The sequence below is a fragment of the Amblyraja radiata genome, chromosome 23 (assembly GCF_010909765.2).
Source record: "Amblyraja radiata isolate CabotCenter1 chromosome 23, sAmbRad1.1.pri, whole genome shotgun sequence".
Lineage (NCBI taxonomy): Eukaryota > Metazoa > Chordata > Chondrichthyes > Rajiformes > Rajidae > Amblyraja > Amblyraja radiata.
Window position 1 is genome coordinate 40,245,107 of NC_045978.1, and position 17,418 is coordinate 40,262,524.

The window sequence follows — 17,418 nt, forward strand, 5'->3', positions numbered from 1 at the left end:
TGTTGCTGCAACATGACATCCCAACTCAAACTCAATGCTTTTGCCAATGAAGGCAAGCAAACCAAAAAATCTTCTTCACTACCCTATCTACCCATGTTGCCATTTTCCAGGAGCTTTCAACTTGCACCCCAAAGTACATCTTTGTACATCAATGCTCCTCAGGTCCCTGTCATTTTCCCCAAATGTCCTATCAGAGTTTGGCTTCAAAAAGTTCAAAAAAGCCTCGCACTGTTCAGTCCATCACCAGCAATTCTGTCCCAAACGGTAGGTGATCTAAATCCCATTGGATCCTTTACCAACCTTCCTCATTGTCTGCAACTCTACCTGTTGTTTGCAAACCCCTCTGCATTTCGTCCGTCATTTATATGCAGTATATCACAAATAGGAGGTTCCAGCACAGATCACCACGAAACACCACTGGTCACAGTCCTCCTGCCAGAATAACATCCTTCCACCATTACCCTCTGCTTTCTGGACTGTTCCTTGTGCTATAATCCATTAAGCATTTTAGCATGGCCAACATTAGTGTACTTAAACACCACAGTTTAATCAATGTGAAACATCTGTGAAGTCACCCAATAATGGTTAATAAGAGATTAAAACAAGCACCCAAGAATGAAAGCTCTGAGCAGTATTCCTTGAAAGAAAGTGGCAGAATATGCAAAGATTATAGGTAAATACTTTTTATTAAAAACTAAACTTCAAAAGTAAAAGATATTTAAAAAGTATAAGGAGTATCACTGAGTAAAAGCACAAAGTGGAAAGCTTTGAAAGCTATCACAAGATGAGCAAGTCTTAAACAAACTGAGCACCTCGAGCTCACTGTCGGACTATTCCCACCGGAGCCCAGGACAACACTGGCAAACGTCAGTTCTTGGTGGGAGCAGGAGCACAGAATCTTCTGTTGATACGTTGGCAAGGAAAGAGGCGTTGCAAGCAGAGAATTGCTCTAGTCCTGACAAGCTGGCAATTCTAAACTTTGCGGCAATAGTTAATTGCATTGCTGAAATTGATGCCATGCACAGTACAACTCTCAACCTCATGTGACAAGTTTATAAAAGGAACTTTAACGAGAATGTCTTCTGTTTTTCCCTGAATGGGGTCCACTAAAGCTGGAAGAGTATAGAGCAGTCATTCCGTTCCTTGGGAATTCTGCTGAAGTTGTGCCAATGTGGAACCCATGGTAGATATTACTGTACTGAAGTATTCAAGAAAACACATTGCTGTGAATGGGCAGAATGTAACCAAAACAGAATGTCATGGGACACACAGTACTGGCCCTTCTCACTGCAATCAAATGTGCTTGGGGAGTAGAGGGGCCATGGGATCTGCCTCCCCAAATCCTCTGGAAACAGTAGACTCGCCCGTTAACACCCCAGAGAGGAATACAAATCTTATACCCAACAAAATCATGGGGGGAGAATTAAAACTGATAATTTTCTTACATTTTCATTCAGAAAAAAATCTCGCAATTCCATACAAAGCATTAAAAGTACAAATATTCTCATAGAATAATCTAAACTATACAAATATACATGATTAACTCCCACCCTATTCTTGAAATAGGAAATTAATGTAAAAGGGACAGTGTGTGTAGATACTACACAATAGTTACAATGAAACAACTTATTGCAGAGCTTGCAGGAGTAAGGGTGATCCTGCTGAGACTGGACATTTGCTGTTGGTCCAAGCACCAGTAGAAAGCTGTAGCATTTACAGCTAGAAAATACAGACACATCACAACATCAGATTCAGAATCACAGGATATCAGCAAGACCTCCCAATGCGTGGGGAGGCCACGGTTTATACGCCGAGGTTTACACGCCGATTGGGCCCCATTTCCCTTACTGGGAGGGAGAGCATCGCATATTTCCTAATTACATGGAAGGAGGCCAATTGGCCCAAAGAGTCTATTCCAGTTCCCAACGCATTCCCATTCCCTCACTGAGCTCACTGTAAGCCATTCCCTCCAGGATGATCCTCTCTCCCCTGTCAGTTCACAGTGATATGGAAGGAAACAAACGTCCGAGACAGTGCAAACTCCACACAGAGGTCATCAGAAGAGGCAGCAGCACTACCAGCTGCATCACAGCGACTCAAAGTTAAGCACTGGTTGAACACTGTAACAAGAAGGATTCCTATAATTTTTTAATGCACTTTTGTGATGCAGCCGAGGTGTAGCAGATTATGTCCGTCTGGAGTCTAAGTAAAGCAGTCGCCTCTGCCCCAACACTGAGTGAAGGAGATGGCAAGGTCCAGCATCTGCTCAGTCCCTGCCATGGACCTTGTCCTGCAGAGGCAGCTCCACTGGGTATTGATCACTACCCGAGGAAGGGCTGAAGGGCCTTCTCCCGTGCTGTACTGTTCTAATACTGGACTGTAGCAAGGTCCAGAGGAGATGGGATGAGATGGGGTGGTCAACCACAGCCAAGCTTAGATTCAATTCATAGAATCCCAGAGCACCAGGGACTACAGCCAGCTGCCGTCTCACCGCTCAAGCTGATGCTGTTAATAACTGGAAAACAATTCCAGGTTCAGAGACAAGTTGTAGCTTACCGAGGCACCACCCAACGTTGTGGACAGTCACTGATAGGTGCAGACAAATTTAAAAAACAAACACCTTAAATTTGCAGGGCCAAATCGCAGGGCTGCAGGGAGCAGTCAGTACAGCCGTGTTAGGAATGTGTACAAAACGTTCTCTTCTCATGACCAAGAGCCGGCACTAAATCTCAGCATAAGGTCTGCAAGAAAGACCTTTTCTCAGGCAATCTAGTTCCTGCAAAGCTGAAGCATCTGGCTAACTGCACTGAATTCTCCAAGGTCCACAAACCTGCAGATGAGACGTTTTTAGTGAAGGTCTACAGTAACCTGCACTCTGTTCACTTTCCCCACTGCAAACGTCCAAACTGGAAGAAGAAGCGATAAGGCACTTGATAGCTGATGCCAGAATGGCAGCAGAGTGGTGAGAGGAAGGACAGAGGCTGTGGGTCACCCTAAAGCACCCACAAGGTTGATGCTGCAGTAAGCCTGAAAACACAAGAGCATCAATCTCCATTCCCTGCCACTGTGATTTCCTCCAATGGCTTCAGGCTTCAGATGCAGTGCTCCCACAAACAATGGTCTCATAAGTGAGACCCCAGCATCTGTGGCTGTTTGAAGTGAAGAGATTTCAACAGATGGGAATCATTCATCTCCATATTCCATGAATCAACACTAGATTTATTCTTTGGGATTGTGATTGTAAAGTGCATCCATGTTGAGAATTCCACTGTATTAGGTGTTGGGGTTTATGACAGCTTTACTGAGATTCCCCATTCCCAGTATAGCCGTTGTATTCTTTGACTCCTCTCACCAACCCCCTCTGTATGCTGTCAATATGTACACACATCATTAAAAGTTGAATTTGTACTACAATTCTTTGTACTTACCTAATAATAACCCAAATCCAATCTAGTCTGAAAACACTTCAACCTCAGCTCAGTTATCCAAAGACTTACTTACTAATGCATGAAGCTGTTTGACTGTGTGCAAGGTCAAACCATGCCTGCAGACAGGCAGGCAGGCAGGCAAGTGTGGAACTGATGCCTGGATGAAATGTTGATTACATGCTCTTTCAAACGGCTATGATATCACTGCCCAAAGCCATGACAGTTTTTGTGGATTGATAGAGATATTTGTTTTAACCCTATAGTACCTGGAGACCTTGTGCACATGTCCTAATGTCCCCATTATGGGACAATTATAAGGACCCAGGGGTCTGTGGCATGGTTCAATGTGGGTGGGATTCTAGGCTTTTTCCAGACAATCTGACTCTAGGTAGTCTACCTAAAGGATTCTAAGCAGCAGCTTTATGGCCTCAGCGGTTTGCCCGCTCGCTGACAACATCCTGCAGCCTTTTCAACAAAATGTCGTCGTTTTCTTGGCAGAGATATTTAGTTGGCGACTCGCTGTCACTCTCCATGGTGAACGCTCGTTTTCTGCTCAGCCGCTCCCCCTGTTTGATCATGCAGTTGATATCCCGCAGGTTCTGTGGAAAATCAAAAGCAAGACATGTAGGAATCCAGCCTACAAACCTTGCGGCCGTCTCAACATTCAATAAAACCACAGCCCACACCACCTTGGCCTCGGCTCCACTGTCACCCACTCCCCATGACCCAACAGTGACTAGTGGGGTACCGCAAGGCTCAGTGCTGGGACCCCAGCTATTTACAATTTATATTAATGATCTGGATGAGGGAATTGAAGGCAACATCTCCAAGTTTGCGGATGACACTAAGCTGGGGGGCAGTGTTAGCTGTGAGGAGGATGCTAGGAGACTGCAAGGTGACTTGGATAGGCTGGGTGAGTGGGCAAATGTTTGGCAGATGCAGTATAATGTGGATAAATGTGAGGTTATCCACTTTGGTGGCAAAAACAGGAAAGCAGACTATTATCTAAATGGTGGCCGATTAGGAAAAGGGGAGATGCAGCGAGACCTGGGTGTCATGGTACACCAGTCATTGAAAGTAGGCATGCAGGTGCAGCAGGCAGTGAAGAAAGCGAATGGTATGTTAGCTTTCATAGCAAAAGGATTTGAGTATAGGAGCAGGGAGGTTCTACTGCAGTTGTACAGGGTCTTGGTGAGACCACACCTGGAGTATTGCGTACAGTTTTGGTCTCCAAATCTGAGGAAGGACATTATAGCCATAGAGGGAGTGCAGAGAAGGTTCACCAGACTGATTCCTGGGATGTCAGGACTTTCATATGAAGAAAGACTGGATAGACTTGGCTTATACTCGCTAGAATTTAGGAGATTGAGAGGGGATCTTATAGAAACATACAAAATTCTTATGGGGTTGGACAGGCTAGATGCAGGAAGATTGTTCCCGATGTTGGGGAAGTCCAGGACAAGAGGTCACAGCTTAAGGATAAGGGGGAAATCCTTTAGGACCGAGATGAGAAGAAACTTTTTCACACAGAGAGTGGTGAATCTCTGGAACTCTCTGCCACAGAGGGTAGTTGAGGCCAGTTCATTGGCTATATTTAAGAGGGAGTTAGATGTGGCCCTTGTGGCTAAAGGGATCAGGGGGTATGGAGAGAAGGCAGGTACGGGATACTGAGTTGGATGATCAGCCATGATCATATTGAATGGCGGTGCAGGCTCGAAGGGCCGAATGGCCTACTCCTGCACCTATTTTCTATGTATCTATGTAACAACTCCCCCAGCACACACACATCCACCTTAGCCCTGAATATATCTAATGGCAAGTTGTTTTTTACAGAGGGGGTGGGTGTCTGGAAAACACTGCTGGGCTGGGGTGCTGGTTGAGGAACATACAAGAGTGGTATTTAATAGACGTTTGGGTAGGCACATGCAGGGAATGGAGAGATATACATTATGTGCTGGCGGACAAGAGTTGGTCTTGGCATCACGTTGGTCAGATATTGTGAGCCGGAGGGCCTGCTTCAATAGCTTCAATGTGGGTGATTTATCTGTTCCCCGGCCTTGTTGAACTGCAGATGTGCTGGGGTAGGGTACTCTCTGGATTATACGATGATCAGTGCATCAGTGACACACAACGGTAGAGACTAGTTGATTCAGACCTCTGCTGATATATGGGGTTATGGGGAGAGGGCAGGAGAATGGGGTTATGATAGGTCAGCCATAATTGAATGGCGGAGTTGACTTGTTGGGCTGAATGGCCTAATTCCGCTCCTATCATCTATGACCTCATGAAGTATTCCAGAATGACCACTACGTTGTCAGATCACTCTGCAACAACCTGGATGCCTGGCCATCCGTGTACAGGCAAGAGACCCTTTATGGCCTTGATGACATGTCATTGTTCCCTAAGCAACTGATTCCCAGGACAATAAGGTTTGCAAACATAGTTGTGGACTAGCACCCTAACCAACTGCCCTCCAGTAACTAAACCCCATAACTCCATCAGTCTGAAATCTTCAGTTATAATAAAGCTCTCATACTGAGAGAACGATGCTTTTAGCCTTAAAAAATAAGGTACAGTCGAACAGTGCATCCCAAGAGAAAACGGGGAAGGAACCTTGTCCTGAACAGCATCAACACTTGTACAGAAACACTATCCAGGGCAGAAAAGTGTCCACAAGTATCTTAAGGCAACTCAAATCACGTTAGAAAGTTTAACACTGATAGTAATCTCTATTAATGAACCCTAAACACAACAACAATCATGAGCAGTGAATAAAGGAAGGAAAGTTCACCTTTGAGGGGCTTCTGTTAAACCTGTACATCATTGCGGTACGTGGAGTGAGGGAAGTGCCATTCTTATGAGGGGAGATATATACTGCATGCTGTTGTGATATCCGCCGGGGAGATACAGGGTGAGGCTTAACGTTTGGAAAGGGCGAGAGGGGTGGTGCTTCCACCTGTCAAGGCAAAGGTTAAAAGTTAAACGGTTAATGTTGAATCTACAGAGGCAGCCTTCAGATCAACTTGTTCATTCATCCCAGAGAGGGAAACAACACCTGGTGCCTGGTCTGTGTGTTATGGGATGTACAGGCTTCCAGTGACATCGATTCCTTGTACTTCTAAAGTCAACAATCAGTTATGTAACTGCTCAAATGTTTCACAGAATCATGAACAAACAAAAAGCCGATGCAAACTCACAACATCAGGGCATACTGTCAAAAGCTAACTCAAGAGGGAGCGTGCTTTAAGGAGTATCTTTAATTGGGGTGCTGCAAGGCTCGGTGCTGGGACCGCAGCTATTTACATTAATGATTTAGATGAAGGAATTAAAAGTGATGCTAGCAAATTTGCAGTTGACACAAAGCTGGGTGGCAGTGGGAACTGCGAAGTGGATGCTAGGAGGTGGCAGTGGGAACTGCGAAGTGGATGCTAGGAGGTGGCAGGTTGACTTGGACAGGTTGAGTGAGTGGGCAGATGCATGGCAGATGCAGTATACTGTGGATAAATGTGATGTTATCCATTTTGGAGGCAAGAACGTGAAGGCAGATTATTAACTGAATGGTTGCAGGTTAGGAAAAGGGGAAGTACAATGAGACCTGGGTGTCCTTGTACACCACTCACTGAAAGTAAACATACAGGTTCAACAGGCCGTGAAGAAAGCTAATGACATATTGGCCTTCATAAAGAGAGGAGTTGAGTATAGGCGCAAAGAGGTCCTTCGGCAGTTGTACATGGCCTGGTGAGACCACACCTGGAGTATTGTGTGCAGTCGCGGTCTCCTAATTTGAGGAAGGACATTCTTGCTATTGAGGGAGTGCAGCAGTTTAAGAATAAGAGGAAGGCTATTTAGAACTCAGATGAGGAAAAACATTTTCACACAGAGTTGTGAATTTGTGGAATTCTCTGCCTCAGAAGGCAGTGGAGGCCAATTCACTGTATGCATTCAAAAGAGAGTTAGATAGAGCTCTTGGGGCTAGCGGAATCAGGGGATATGGCCTACTCCCGCACCTATTGTCTCTGTATCTATGTAGCTGGTTTACGGAGAGGAGAATGAGGAAGGCTGGCGAAGTAGTGAAGTCTGTGTCATATTCCATGGGACAAAACCAGGTCATGTGGACAAACAGCTGTATTAAAACATTAAACTGTTAACTGATGTTTTTCCATCTACTGAATTCCAATAATATGTGAAAAATCATAATTATGGTCTGTACTTACTATTAAGCTCTCATATCAAGTAATACCCCCTCTCCTCAGTATACATATCCTTATGTAGCTTAGCATCATTGCAACTATAGAAATAGTTGTTTGTATGTTAAGGACAGACACAAAATGCTGGAGTAACTCAGCGGGTCAGGCAGCATCTCTGGAGAGAAGGAATGGGTGACATTTCGGGTCGAGCCTCTTCAGACTGATGTCAGGGGAGGGGGCGGGACAAAGCTAGAATGTAGTCGGAGACAGTAAATAGTGGGAGAACTGGGAAGGGGATGGAGAGAGAAAGCAAGGGCCATCTGAAGTTAGGGAAGTCAATGTTCACACCACTGGGGTGTAAACTACCCAAGCAAAATATGAGGTGCTGTTCCTCCAATTTACGCTGGGCCTCACTCTGACAATGGAGGAGGCCCAGGACAGAAAGGTCAGATTGGGAATGGGAGGGGGAGTTGAAGTGCTGAGCAACCGAGAGATCAGGTTGGTTAAGATGGACTGTGCGGAGGTGTTCAGTGAAATGATCGCTGAGCCTGCGCTTGGTCTCGCCGATGTACAGAAGTTGACACCTGGAACAGCGGATATAGTAGATGAGGTTAGAGGAGGTGCAAGTGAACCTCTGCCTCACCTAGATAGACTGTTTGGGTCCTTGGATGGAGTCGAGGGGGGAGGTAAAGGGACAGGTGTTGCATCTCCTGCGGTTGCAGGGGAAAGTATCTGGGGAGCGGGTGGTTTGGGACGAGTTGACCGGGGAGTTTCGGAGGGAACGGTCTCTGCGGAAAGCAGAAAGGAGTGGAGATGGGAAGATGTGGCCAGTAGTGGAATCCCGTTGGAGGTGGCGAAAATGTTGGAGGATTATATGCAATGGCTGATGGGGTGAAAGGCGAGGACAGGGTGACTTTGTCCTTGTTAAGAATAGGGGGAGGGGGAGTAAGAGCGGAGCTGCGGCATATTGAGGAGACCCTAGTGTGAGCTTCACCTATAATGGAAGAGGGGAACCCCCGTTTCCTAAAGAATGAGGACATCTCCGATGCCCTGGTACGGAACACCTCATCCTGGACGCAGATGCAGCGTAGGCGGAGGCATTGGGATTGAGTCTTTACAGGAAGCACGGTGGGAAGAAGTGTAGTCAAGATAGCTATGAACATCAGTAGGTTTGTATGTTAAACTTGGAATGCTATCAACACACGTTTACTTACCCCACACTCCAGTTTTACATTGGAGTACTTCAGTGCAAACTCTTTAATTCTAGTCACATAGATAGTGTTATAGAACTTAATGAGGTCACCCCGTTCCTCCTCCACAGCATCTAGACTCCTGGACAAGCTGGTTGCAGTCACCGCAGAGATGCTCGTCTCAACGGGATGCTGACTGTTGTTTGTTATGCTGGGATCACAGTCGGACACTGAAAGGGGCACAAAAGGATTGTTATTCCTGGATTTTTAAATCGGCTCCTTGAAATAACTGATCATTCCACAATGAAATATATTTTACTATTCTACCACAATCAATGAAAATCTTAGTGCTAGGAAATTAAAATCTTTGACACTCTCCATACTCTCAGATCAGGAAGGTAAAGTGCTTTATATTTTTCTTTCAACTTTAATCTTAGAAAAGCACACCTAGAGAAATGTTAGTCTAAAAACAAAGTGCTGGAAACTCAGTAGGACAGGCAACTGAAATGGGGTCCCAACCGAAAATGTCATCTTGAAGAGCTTCACGTGTTGTATAAACACTCAGTTTAATATTTAAACACTCAGCTTAAACGATACAGCTCAACGATTAGTACAACAGGGCATGGTGTGTGTGTGTTAACATGTTGACTGAAGTGAAGACTAGCTCCATCGTCCACTGCACCCCGCCAGATGATCATGCCAGGTCTACGCGAGTCTCGAGCTCGACAAACGAGCTCAGGAAAGAAGAAAATATATCAATTAAAATGCTAAACATTGAAAAGGTAACCCACGACTTAAACAGCACTATGCAGCACAAGAGGAAAGGTATAAGGATATTCAAAGTCTGAAGGACCTGTCCCACTTGGGCGTCATTTACGCAACATTATTTACGTGTCACGATGCACATGATGCGCGCATGGCATGCATTACGCGCGCATGGTGCGTGGTGAATTAGGCAGTGACGCGTGGTCACGCGCAGCGCCCCAGGATTTTGGGATTCACAAAATCTTCGTGCGCCACCTGCGTGACGCGCAAATGATACCCAAATGGGACAGGCCCTTGAGACTTCAGCCATATAACGCACCTTGGCATTCCATGTTTCCATCTCCCCCTGCATTCTCAGTAACATCTGCACTCTTGGATCCTTTACCATCCAGCAGAACACTTCTGTACACCTAAACAAAATTAATCACAAACACCTCAAGACACTGCAAATTAACCAACATTGCAGACTATATATTTTTTTGTTAATAACAATTAAGAGTGAATTAGGGATGAATATATAAAGTAGGATCAGTAATGTAGCAAATGACACCAGACTGTTAACACTCTGGATTGCAAGGGTAAGTATCTCTGGCTAGCGAAGCATTTCACTGTATCTCTGTACACGTGACAACATAATGAGTAGAGATAGGCATGGGTGGAGAAATGGCAAAATAAATGTAATCAAATGTAATGAAAAATGCAAGCTATTATATTTTGGGAATACTAATAAGGCTAAGATACACACTGTAAATAGTAGGATGTGCCTTCTTTACTCAGGGCATTGAACACAAGAGGGGGGGGGGGAGGTATGGTATCACTGTATACACATCAGTTACAATAAGGCTGGAGTACTGCTTACAGTTCTGGTTGCCACAGTAACAGAAAGGATGAGATTGCACTGGAGAGGGTGCAGGGGAGATTCCTGAGGATGTTGCCCAGAATGGAACATTTCAGCCACGAGGCACTGTGGATAATCTGGGGCTGTTTTTCTTGGGAGTGGATAAGGTTGAGGGAGAACTCAATGGAGGTATACAAAGTTATGAGGGGCATGGATAGGTACAATAAATATTTTCCTCTTGGAAGAGAGTCATAGGTTTAAGAGAAAGAACATTTAGATGGGATTTGAGGAACCTTTTGCTTTCAACAGGAAACATGCAACTCTCAGGCCGAGACTCAGTGGAGATGGGTATTCTCACCGTAGCCTGTAGATGAGCGCTTGAATACCATGGCACAGAAGGCCAGGTGCAGATAAGTTACATTAGTGTTGATGGGCACTTATGGTCAGGATGGACTGAAGAGTCTATTTCTATGCTGTATGAATCTATGACCATCTGCATAAATGATGTAAACTCACGTGGCTGCTGGCTTGTGGCTGGCTTCTGTAACACTTCATGATATCTGTGAAAGACCTGTCTTCCTTAGTAATCTGTAAAGACAGTGTTTATATTACTGAATCATCAACCAAACACCTGAAACAGCCTAGAGGATATTTAAACAAAAATTGCAATGTTTAGTTAGTTTTAGCTTTACAGATATTGCCTAGCAACAGGCCCTTCGGCCCACCAAGACCTGATCGAACGGGGTTCTGGCTGAAGCAGCAGCTCTACCGTTGCATCATTGTGCTGCTCTACAAAATCTCGCAATCTGTAATTCTTTCCCCCCTCCCCCCACCGCACTTCATTTCCTACTCTAATAATTCTTTGTTACAACTTCTCAAGACTTATCTACAAGCCTCATCTGCTGTAACGTTTTCCATGGAATTCAGCTTCAGCCAGAGCTTGTTGTTTAAAAGCTCCAAATTAATCAGTTGAATATGCACTCAAATCACAGATGTTTGAATCTTAAGAATTGGAATTATGAAGTGTCGAGTCAGCAATGCTCCTACACAGATGAAACCAAAGACTTAAAATCTTCTCAGCTTGCAACTGGACTGTCAGGAGCTCAGGGCTTCCACGGGTAATGGCTGGACTTTGTTTAAGACCACTATACTTGCAATACTTTAAGTCATTTCAACAAACATCCAGCAAATACCTTTGAGGAACAACTCACTAAAGGGTCTATTCTCTGGACAGTGTGGGCCCAGGCTGTGAAACTCAGTTTGAATGAATTCAATAGGCAGTCCCTCCTCTTCCACAAGCCTCATTCTACATTCGATTTTTTTTTGTATTATCTGGAGCGTATGTACCAGGCCAGAGGTTGAGATGGGATTCCTTAAGCCGAGAGTTTTTCATTCCAGTTTCACGCAGTGTGTCCCACTGCAAGTGACAACTGTCACATGACTGAGCAGCATATTCCATGCACAAATGTGGTTAGTCAGTGTTGGCCAAGTTTGTATTTTTAAAGTAAAATGCATGGCCAAACGAATTGCATTGGTGTCACAATAGAACATTCGAAATAGGTTTTCAGGCATGTTTCTTCTTTTATCAGTTAGACCAAAACAAAATCAAGCCCCACCTATAAACTACTCCCATCTCCCACAATATAGAAACATAGAAAATAGGTGCAGGAGTAGGCCATTCGGCCCTTCGAGCCTGCACCGCCATTCGATATGATCATGGCTGATCATCCAACTCAGTATCCCATCCTTGCCTTCTCCCTTTAGCCACAAGGACCACATCTAACTCCCTCTTAAATATAGCCAATGAACTGGCCTCAACTACCTTTTGTGGCAGAGAATTCCACAGATTCACCACTCTGTGTAAAAAATGATTTTCTCATCTCGGTCCTAAAAGACTTCCCTCTTATCCTTAAACTGTGACCCCTAGTTCTGGACTTCCCCAACATCGGGAACAATCTTCCTGCATCTAGCCCACTAGTCACTGCCTGCCATTGTGAAAAAGACCCGTTTACTCCTACTCTTTGCTTCCTGTCTGCCAGCCAGTTCTCTATCCACATCAATACTGAACCCCCAATACCGTGTGCTTTAAGTTTGTATACTAATCTCTTATGTGGGACCTTGTCGAAAGCCTTCTGAAAGTCCAGATATAACACATCCACTGGTTCTCCCTTATCCACTCTATTAGTTACATCCTCGAAAAATTCTATAAGATTCGTCAGACATGATTTACCTTTCATAAATCCATGCTGACTTTGTCCAATGAATTCACCACTTTCCAAATGTGCTGCTATCCCATCTTTAATAACTGACTCCAGAATTTTCCCCACCACCGATGTTAGACTAACTGGTCTGTAATTCCCCGTTTTCTCTCTCCCTCCCTTTTTAAAAAGTGGGGTTACATTAGCTACCCTCCAGTCCTCAGGAACTACTCCAGAATCTAAAGTGTTTCGAAAAACTATCACTAATGCATCCACTATTTCTGCGGCTACTTCCTTAAGTACTCTGGGATGCAGCCTATCTGGCCCTGGGGATTTATCGGCCTGTAATCCATTCAATTTACCTAACACCACTTCCCGGCTAACCTGGATTTCACTCAGTTCCTCCATCTCATTTAACTCCCGGTCCCTTGCTATTTCCGGCAGATTATTTATGTCTTCCTTAGTGAAGACAGAACCAAAGTAGCTATTCAATTGGTCTGCCATGTCCATGATCAATTCACCTGTTTCTGACTGCAAGGGACCTACATTTGTTTTAACTAATCTTTTCCTCTTCACATATCTATAAAAACTTTTGCAGTCAGTTTATGTTCCCTGCCAGTTTCCCTTCATAATCTATTTTCCCTTTCCTAATTAAGCCTTTTGTCCTCCACGTTACTTTAAGTTCATGACCCTTGTTTCTGAATTAATAATGTCACTCTCCATCCTAATGAAGAACTCAACCATATTATGGTCACTCTTGCCCAAGGGGCCACGCACAACAAGACTGCTAACTAACCCTTCCTCATTACTCAATGCCCAGTCTAGAATAGCCTGTTCTCTCGTTGGTTCCTCTACATGTTGGTTTAGAAAACTATCCCGCATACATTCCAAGAAATCCCCTTCCTCAGCACCCCTGCCAATTTGATTCACCCAATCTATATGTAGATTGAAGTCACCCATTATAATTGTTTTACCTTTGTTGCACGCATTTCTAATTTCTTGTTTGATGCCATCCCCAATTCCACTACTACTGTTAGGTGGCCTGTACACAACTCCCACTAGTGTTTTCTGCCCCTTAGTGTTTCGCAGCTCTACCCATATCGATTCCACATCCTCCAAGCTAATGTCCTTCCTTTCTATTGCGTTAATCTCCTCTCTAACCAGCAACGCTACCCCGCATCCTTTTCCTTTCTGTCTATCCCTCCTGAATATTGAATATCCCTGGATGTTCAGCTCCCAGCCTTGGTCACCCTGGAGCCATGTCTCCGTGATCCCAACTATATCATATTCATTAATAACTATCTGCACATCATCCGCAAAAACTCATCCACCTTATTACGAATGCTCCTTGCATTGAGATACAAAGCCTTCAGGCTTGTTTTCACAACACTCTTACCCCTTATACAATTATGTTGAAAAGTGGCCCTTTTTGATTTTTGCCCTGGATTTGTCTGCCTGCCACTTTTACTTTTCACCTTGCTACCTATTGCTTCTACCCTCATTTTACACCCCTCTGCCTCTCTGCTCTTGCACCCATCCCCCTGCCACATTAGTTTAAATCCTCCCCGACAGCACTAGCAAACACTCCCCCAAGTACATTGGTTCCATTCCAGCCCAGGTGCAGACCGTCCTGTTTGTACTGGTCCCACCTCCCCCAGAACTGGTTCCAATGCCCTAGAAATTTGAATCTGGCTACTGGCTGCCTGGCTTTACAATGCAGACGAAGGGTTAAATCTAAAATAAAGAAAACAATCTAAAAACATGAAAATAATAAAACATTTACAACAGATAATAGGTGCCGGAGTAGGCCATTCGGCCCTTCGAGCCAGCACCGTCATTCAATGTGATCGTGGCTGATCATCCACAATCAGTGCCCCGTTCCCGCCTTCTCCCCATATCCCTGACTCCGCTATCTTTAAGAGCCCTATCTAGCTCTTTCTTGAAAGTATCCAGAGATCCAGCCTCCACCGACCTCTGAGGCAGAGAATTCCACAGATTCACAACTCTCTGTATGAAAAAGTGTTTCCTCATCTCTGTTCTAAATGGCTAACGGATTATTATTAAACTGTGGCCTCAGGTTCTGGACTCCACCAACATCGGGAACATGTTTCCTGCTTCTAGCGTGTCCAAACCCTTAATAATCTTATATGTTTCAATAAGATATCTTTTCATCCTTCTAAATTCCAGAGTATACAAGCCCAGCCGCTCCATTCTCTCAGCATATGACAGTCCCGCCATCCCGGGAATTAACCTTGTGAACCTACGCTGCACTCCCTCAATAGCAAGAATGTCCTTCCTCAAATTTGGAGGCCAAAACTGCACACAAATACTCCAAATACTCCAGGTGTTGTGTCACTAGGGCCCTGTACAACTGCAGAACCTCTTTGCTCCCATACTCAACTCCTCTTGTTATGAATGCAAACACGCCATTCGCTTTCTTCATTGCCTGGTGTACCTGCATGCTTACTTTCATTGACTGATGAACAAGGACCCCTTTTCCCAACTTGCCGCAATTTAGATAATAATCTGCCTTCCTGTTTTTGCTACCAAAGAGGATAACCTCACATTTACCCACATTAAACTGCATCTGCCATGCATCTGCCCACTCACCCTACCTGTCTAAGTCACCCTGCATTCTCATAGCATCCTCCTCACAGTTCACACTGCCACCCAGCCTTGTGTCATCTCCAAATATACTAATGTTACTTGTAATCCCTTCATCTAAATCATTAATATATATTGTAAATAGCTGCGGACCCAGCACTGAGCCTTGCGGTACCCCACTAGTCACTGCCTGCCATTCTGAAAGGGACCCGTTAATCCCCGCACTTTGTTTCCTGTCTGCCAACCAATTTTCTATCCATGTCAGCACTCTACCCCCATTACCATGTGTCCTAATTTTGCCCACTAATCTCCTATGTGGGACCTTATCAAATGCTTTCTGAAAGTCCAGGTACACTACATCCACTGGCTCTCCCATATCCATTTTCTTAGTTACATTCTCAAAAAATTCCAGAAGATTAGTCAAGCATGATTTCCCCATCGTAAATCCATGCTGATTCGGACCGATCCTGATACTGCTATCCAAATGTGCCGCTATTTTGTCTTTTGTGCTTGACTCCAGCATCTTCCTCACCACCGATGTCAGGCTAAACGGTCTATAATTCTGTTTTGTCTCTCCCGCCTTTCTTAAAAAGTGGGATAACATTAGCTACCCTCCAATCCACAGGAACTGATACTGAATCTATAGAACATTGGAAAATGATCACCAATGCGTCCACAATTTCTAGAGCCACTTCCTTAAGTACCCTGGGATGCAGACCATCAGGCCCTGGGGATTTATCAGCCTTCAGTCCCATCAGTCTACCCAACACCATTTCCTGCCAAATGTGTATTTCCTCCAGTTTCTCCGTCACCCTGGATCCTCTGGCCAATAATACATCAGGAAGATTGTTTGTGTCCTCCTTAGTGAAGATGGGTCCAAAGTACCTGTTCAACTCATCTGCCATTTCCTTATTCCCCCATAATAAATTCATCCTTTTCAGTCTTCAAGGGTCCAACTTTGGTCTTAACTATTCTTTTCCTCTTCACATAGCTAAAGAAGCTCTTACTATCCTCCTTTATATTCTTGGTTAGCTTACTTTTGTACCTCATCTTTTCTCCCCGTATTGCCTTTTTAGTTATCTTCTGTTACTCTTTAAACGTTACCCAATCCTCTGGCTTCCCGCTCATCTTTGCTATGCTGTACTTCTCTTGTATTTTTATACTGTCTCTGACTTCCCTTGTCGGCCACGTTCAGCCCTTACTCCCCTTGGAATCTTTCTTTCTCTTTCTGTCTGAAAAAAGCTCAGAGAATTGCTAAGGACAAACTGCACCCCCTCCACATACACCTGGATCTCCTGCCATCAGGCAAGAGATATCGCAGCATCAAAGCCCAGACTACAAGACTGCTAAACAGCTTCCTGCCACGGGCTGTGAGGCTGCTAAACAGTCACTCTGTACTCACAGTCACCTGATTCTGCGGCTTGGCACGGACACTTTAATAACTGGCACTGGCCACTTTAATAACTGGCTCTGGCCACTAAAATGAGCTGCCCCGATTTATGATTGGTTTTACTGTATTTTAACGTTGTTGTTTTACCTGCTTTTAACTATTTATACTGTTCCAACAGGGACTGGATTGTTTTTAGTGTTATGTGTGAAATGTTTTAAATTTCATGTGCGATGCCCTGGGAAACGTCTTTTCATTTTGCACTGTACAACTGTTGCTTGCAAGATGACAATAAAGGTTGATTGATTGATTGATTGGAATGAACCGATCCTGCACCTTCTGTATTATTCCCAGAAGTACCTGCTATTGTTGTTCCACCGTCATCCCTGCTAGGGTATCTTTCCAGTCAACTTTGGCCAGCTCCTCCCTCATGGCTCCATAGTCCCCTTTGTTCAACAGTAACACTGACACCTCCGATTTACTCTACTCCCTCTCAAATTGTAATTAAAACTTATCATATTAATTACATGAAGGATACACCTCTTGAGAGCAGACAGCAAATGTTTCTATATTAAAATGTAAATCTGATTGTTAGAAATGAACGAATGCGTGTGGGATTTACACATCATTAGGTATCGCTTAGAATTGAATCCCAAACCAGCATCTTCCTTCCAGGTCCACCTGCACCTCCTCCAACCTCATCTATTGCATCCGCTGCTCTGGGTGTCAGCTGCTCTACATCGGTGAGACCAAGCATAGGCTTGGCGATCGCTTCACCGAACACATCCGCTCGGTTCGCAATAACCAACCTGATCTCCCGG

General features: G+C 44.5%; 1 protein-coding gene across 3 annotated transcripts in view; it reads right to left on the bottom strand.

Annotated features, from left to right (window-relative positions):
- Positions 1–667: 667 nt before the first annotated feature.
- Positions 668–17,418, bottom strand: part of rbl1 (RB transcriptional corepressor like 1) — a 61,561-nt gene continuing 44,810 nt past the window's right edge. For all 3 annotated transcript variants that reach the window (XM_033042107.1, XM_033042106.1, XM_033042105.1), the window contains 5 exons: positions 10,925–10,996; positions 9,890–9,980; positions 8,830–9,035; positions 6,220–6,384; positions 668–4,027 (listed from right to left, as the gene is read on the bottom strand). In XM_033042107.1, coding sequence (XP_032897998.1) covers positions 3,857–4,027; positions 6,220–6,384; positions 8,830–9,035; positions 9,890–9,980; positions 10,925–10,996 — 705 coding nt within the window. In that variant the 3' untranslated portion in view covers positions 668–3,856. The remainder of the gene's footprint in view (positions 4,028–6,219; positions 6,385–8,829; positions 9,036–9,889; positions 9,981–10,924; positions 10,997–17,418) is intronic.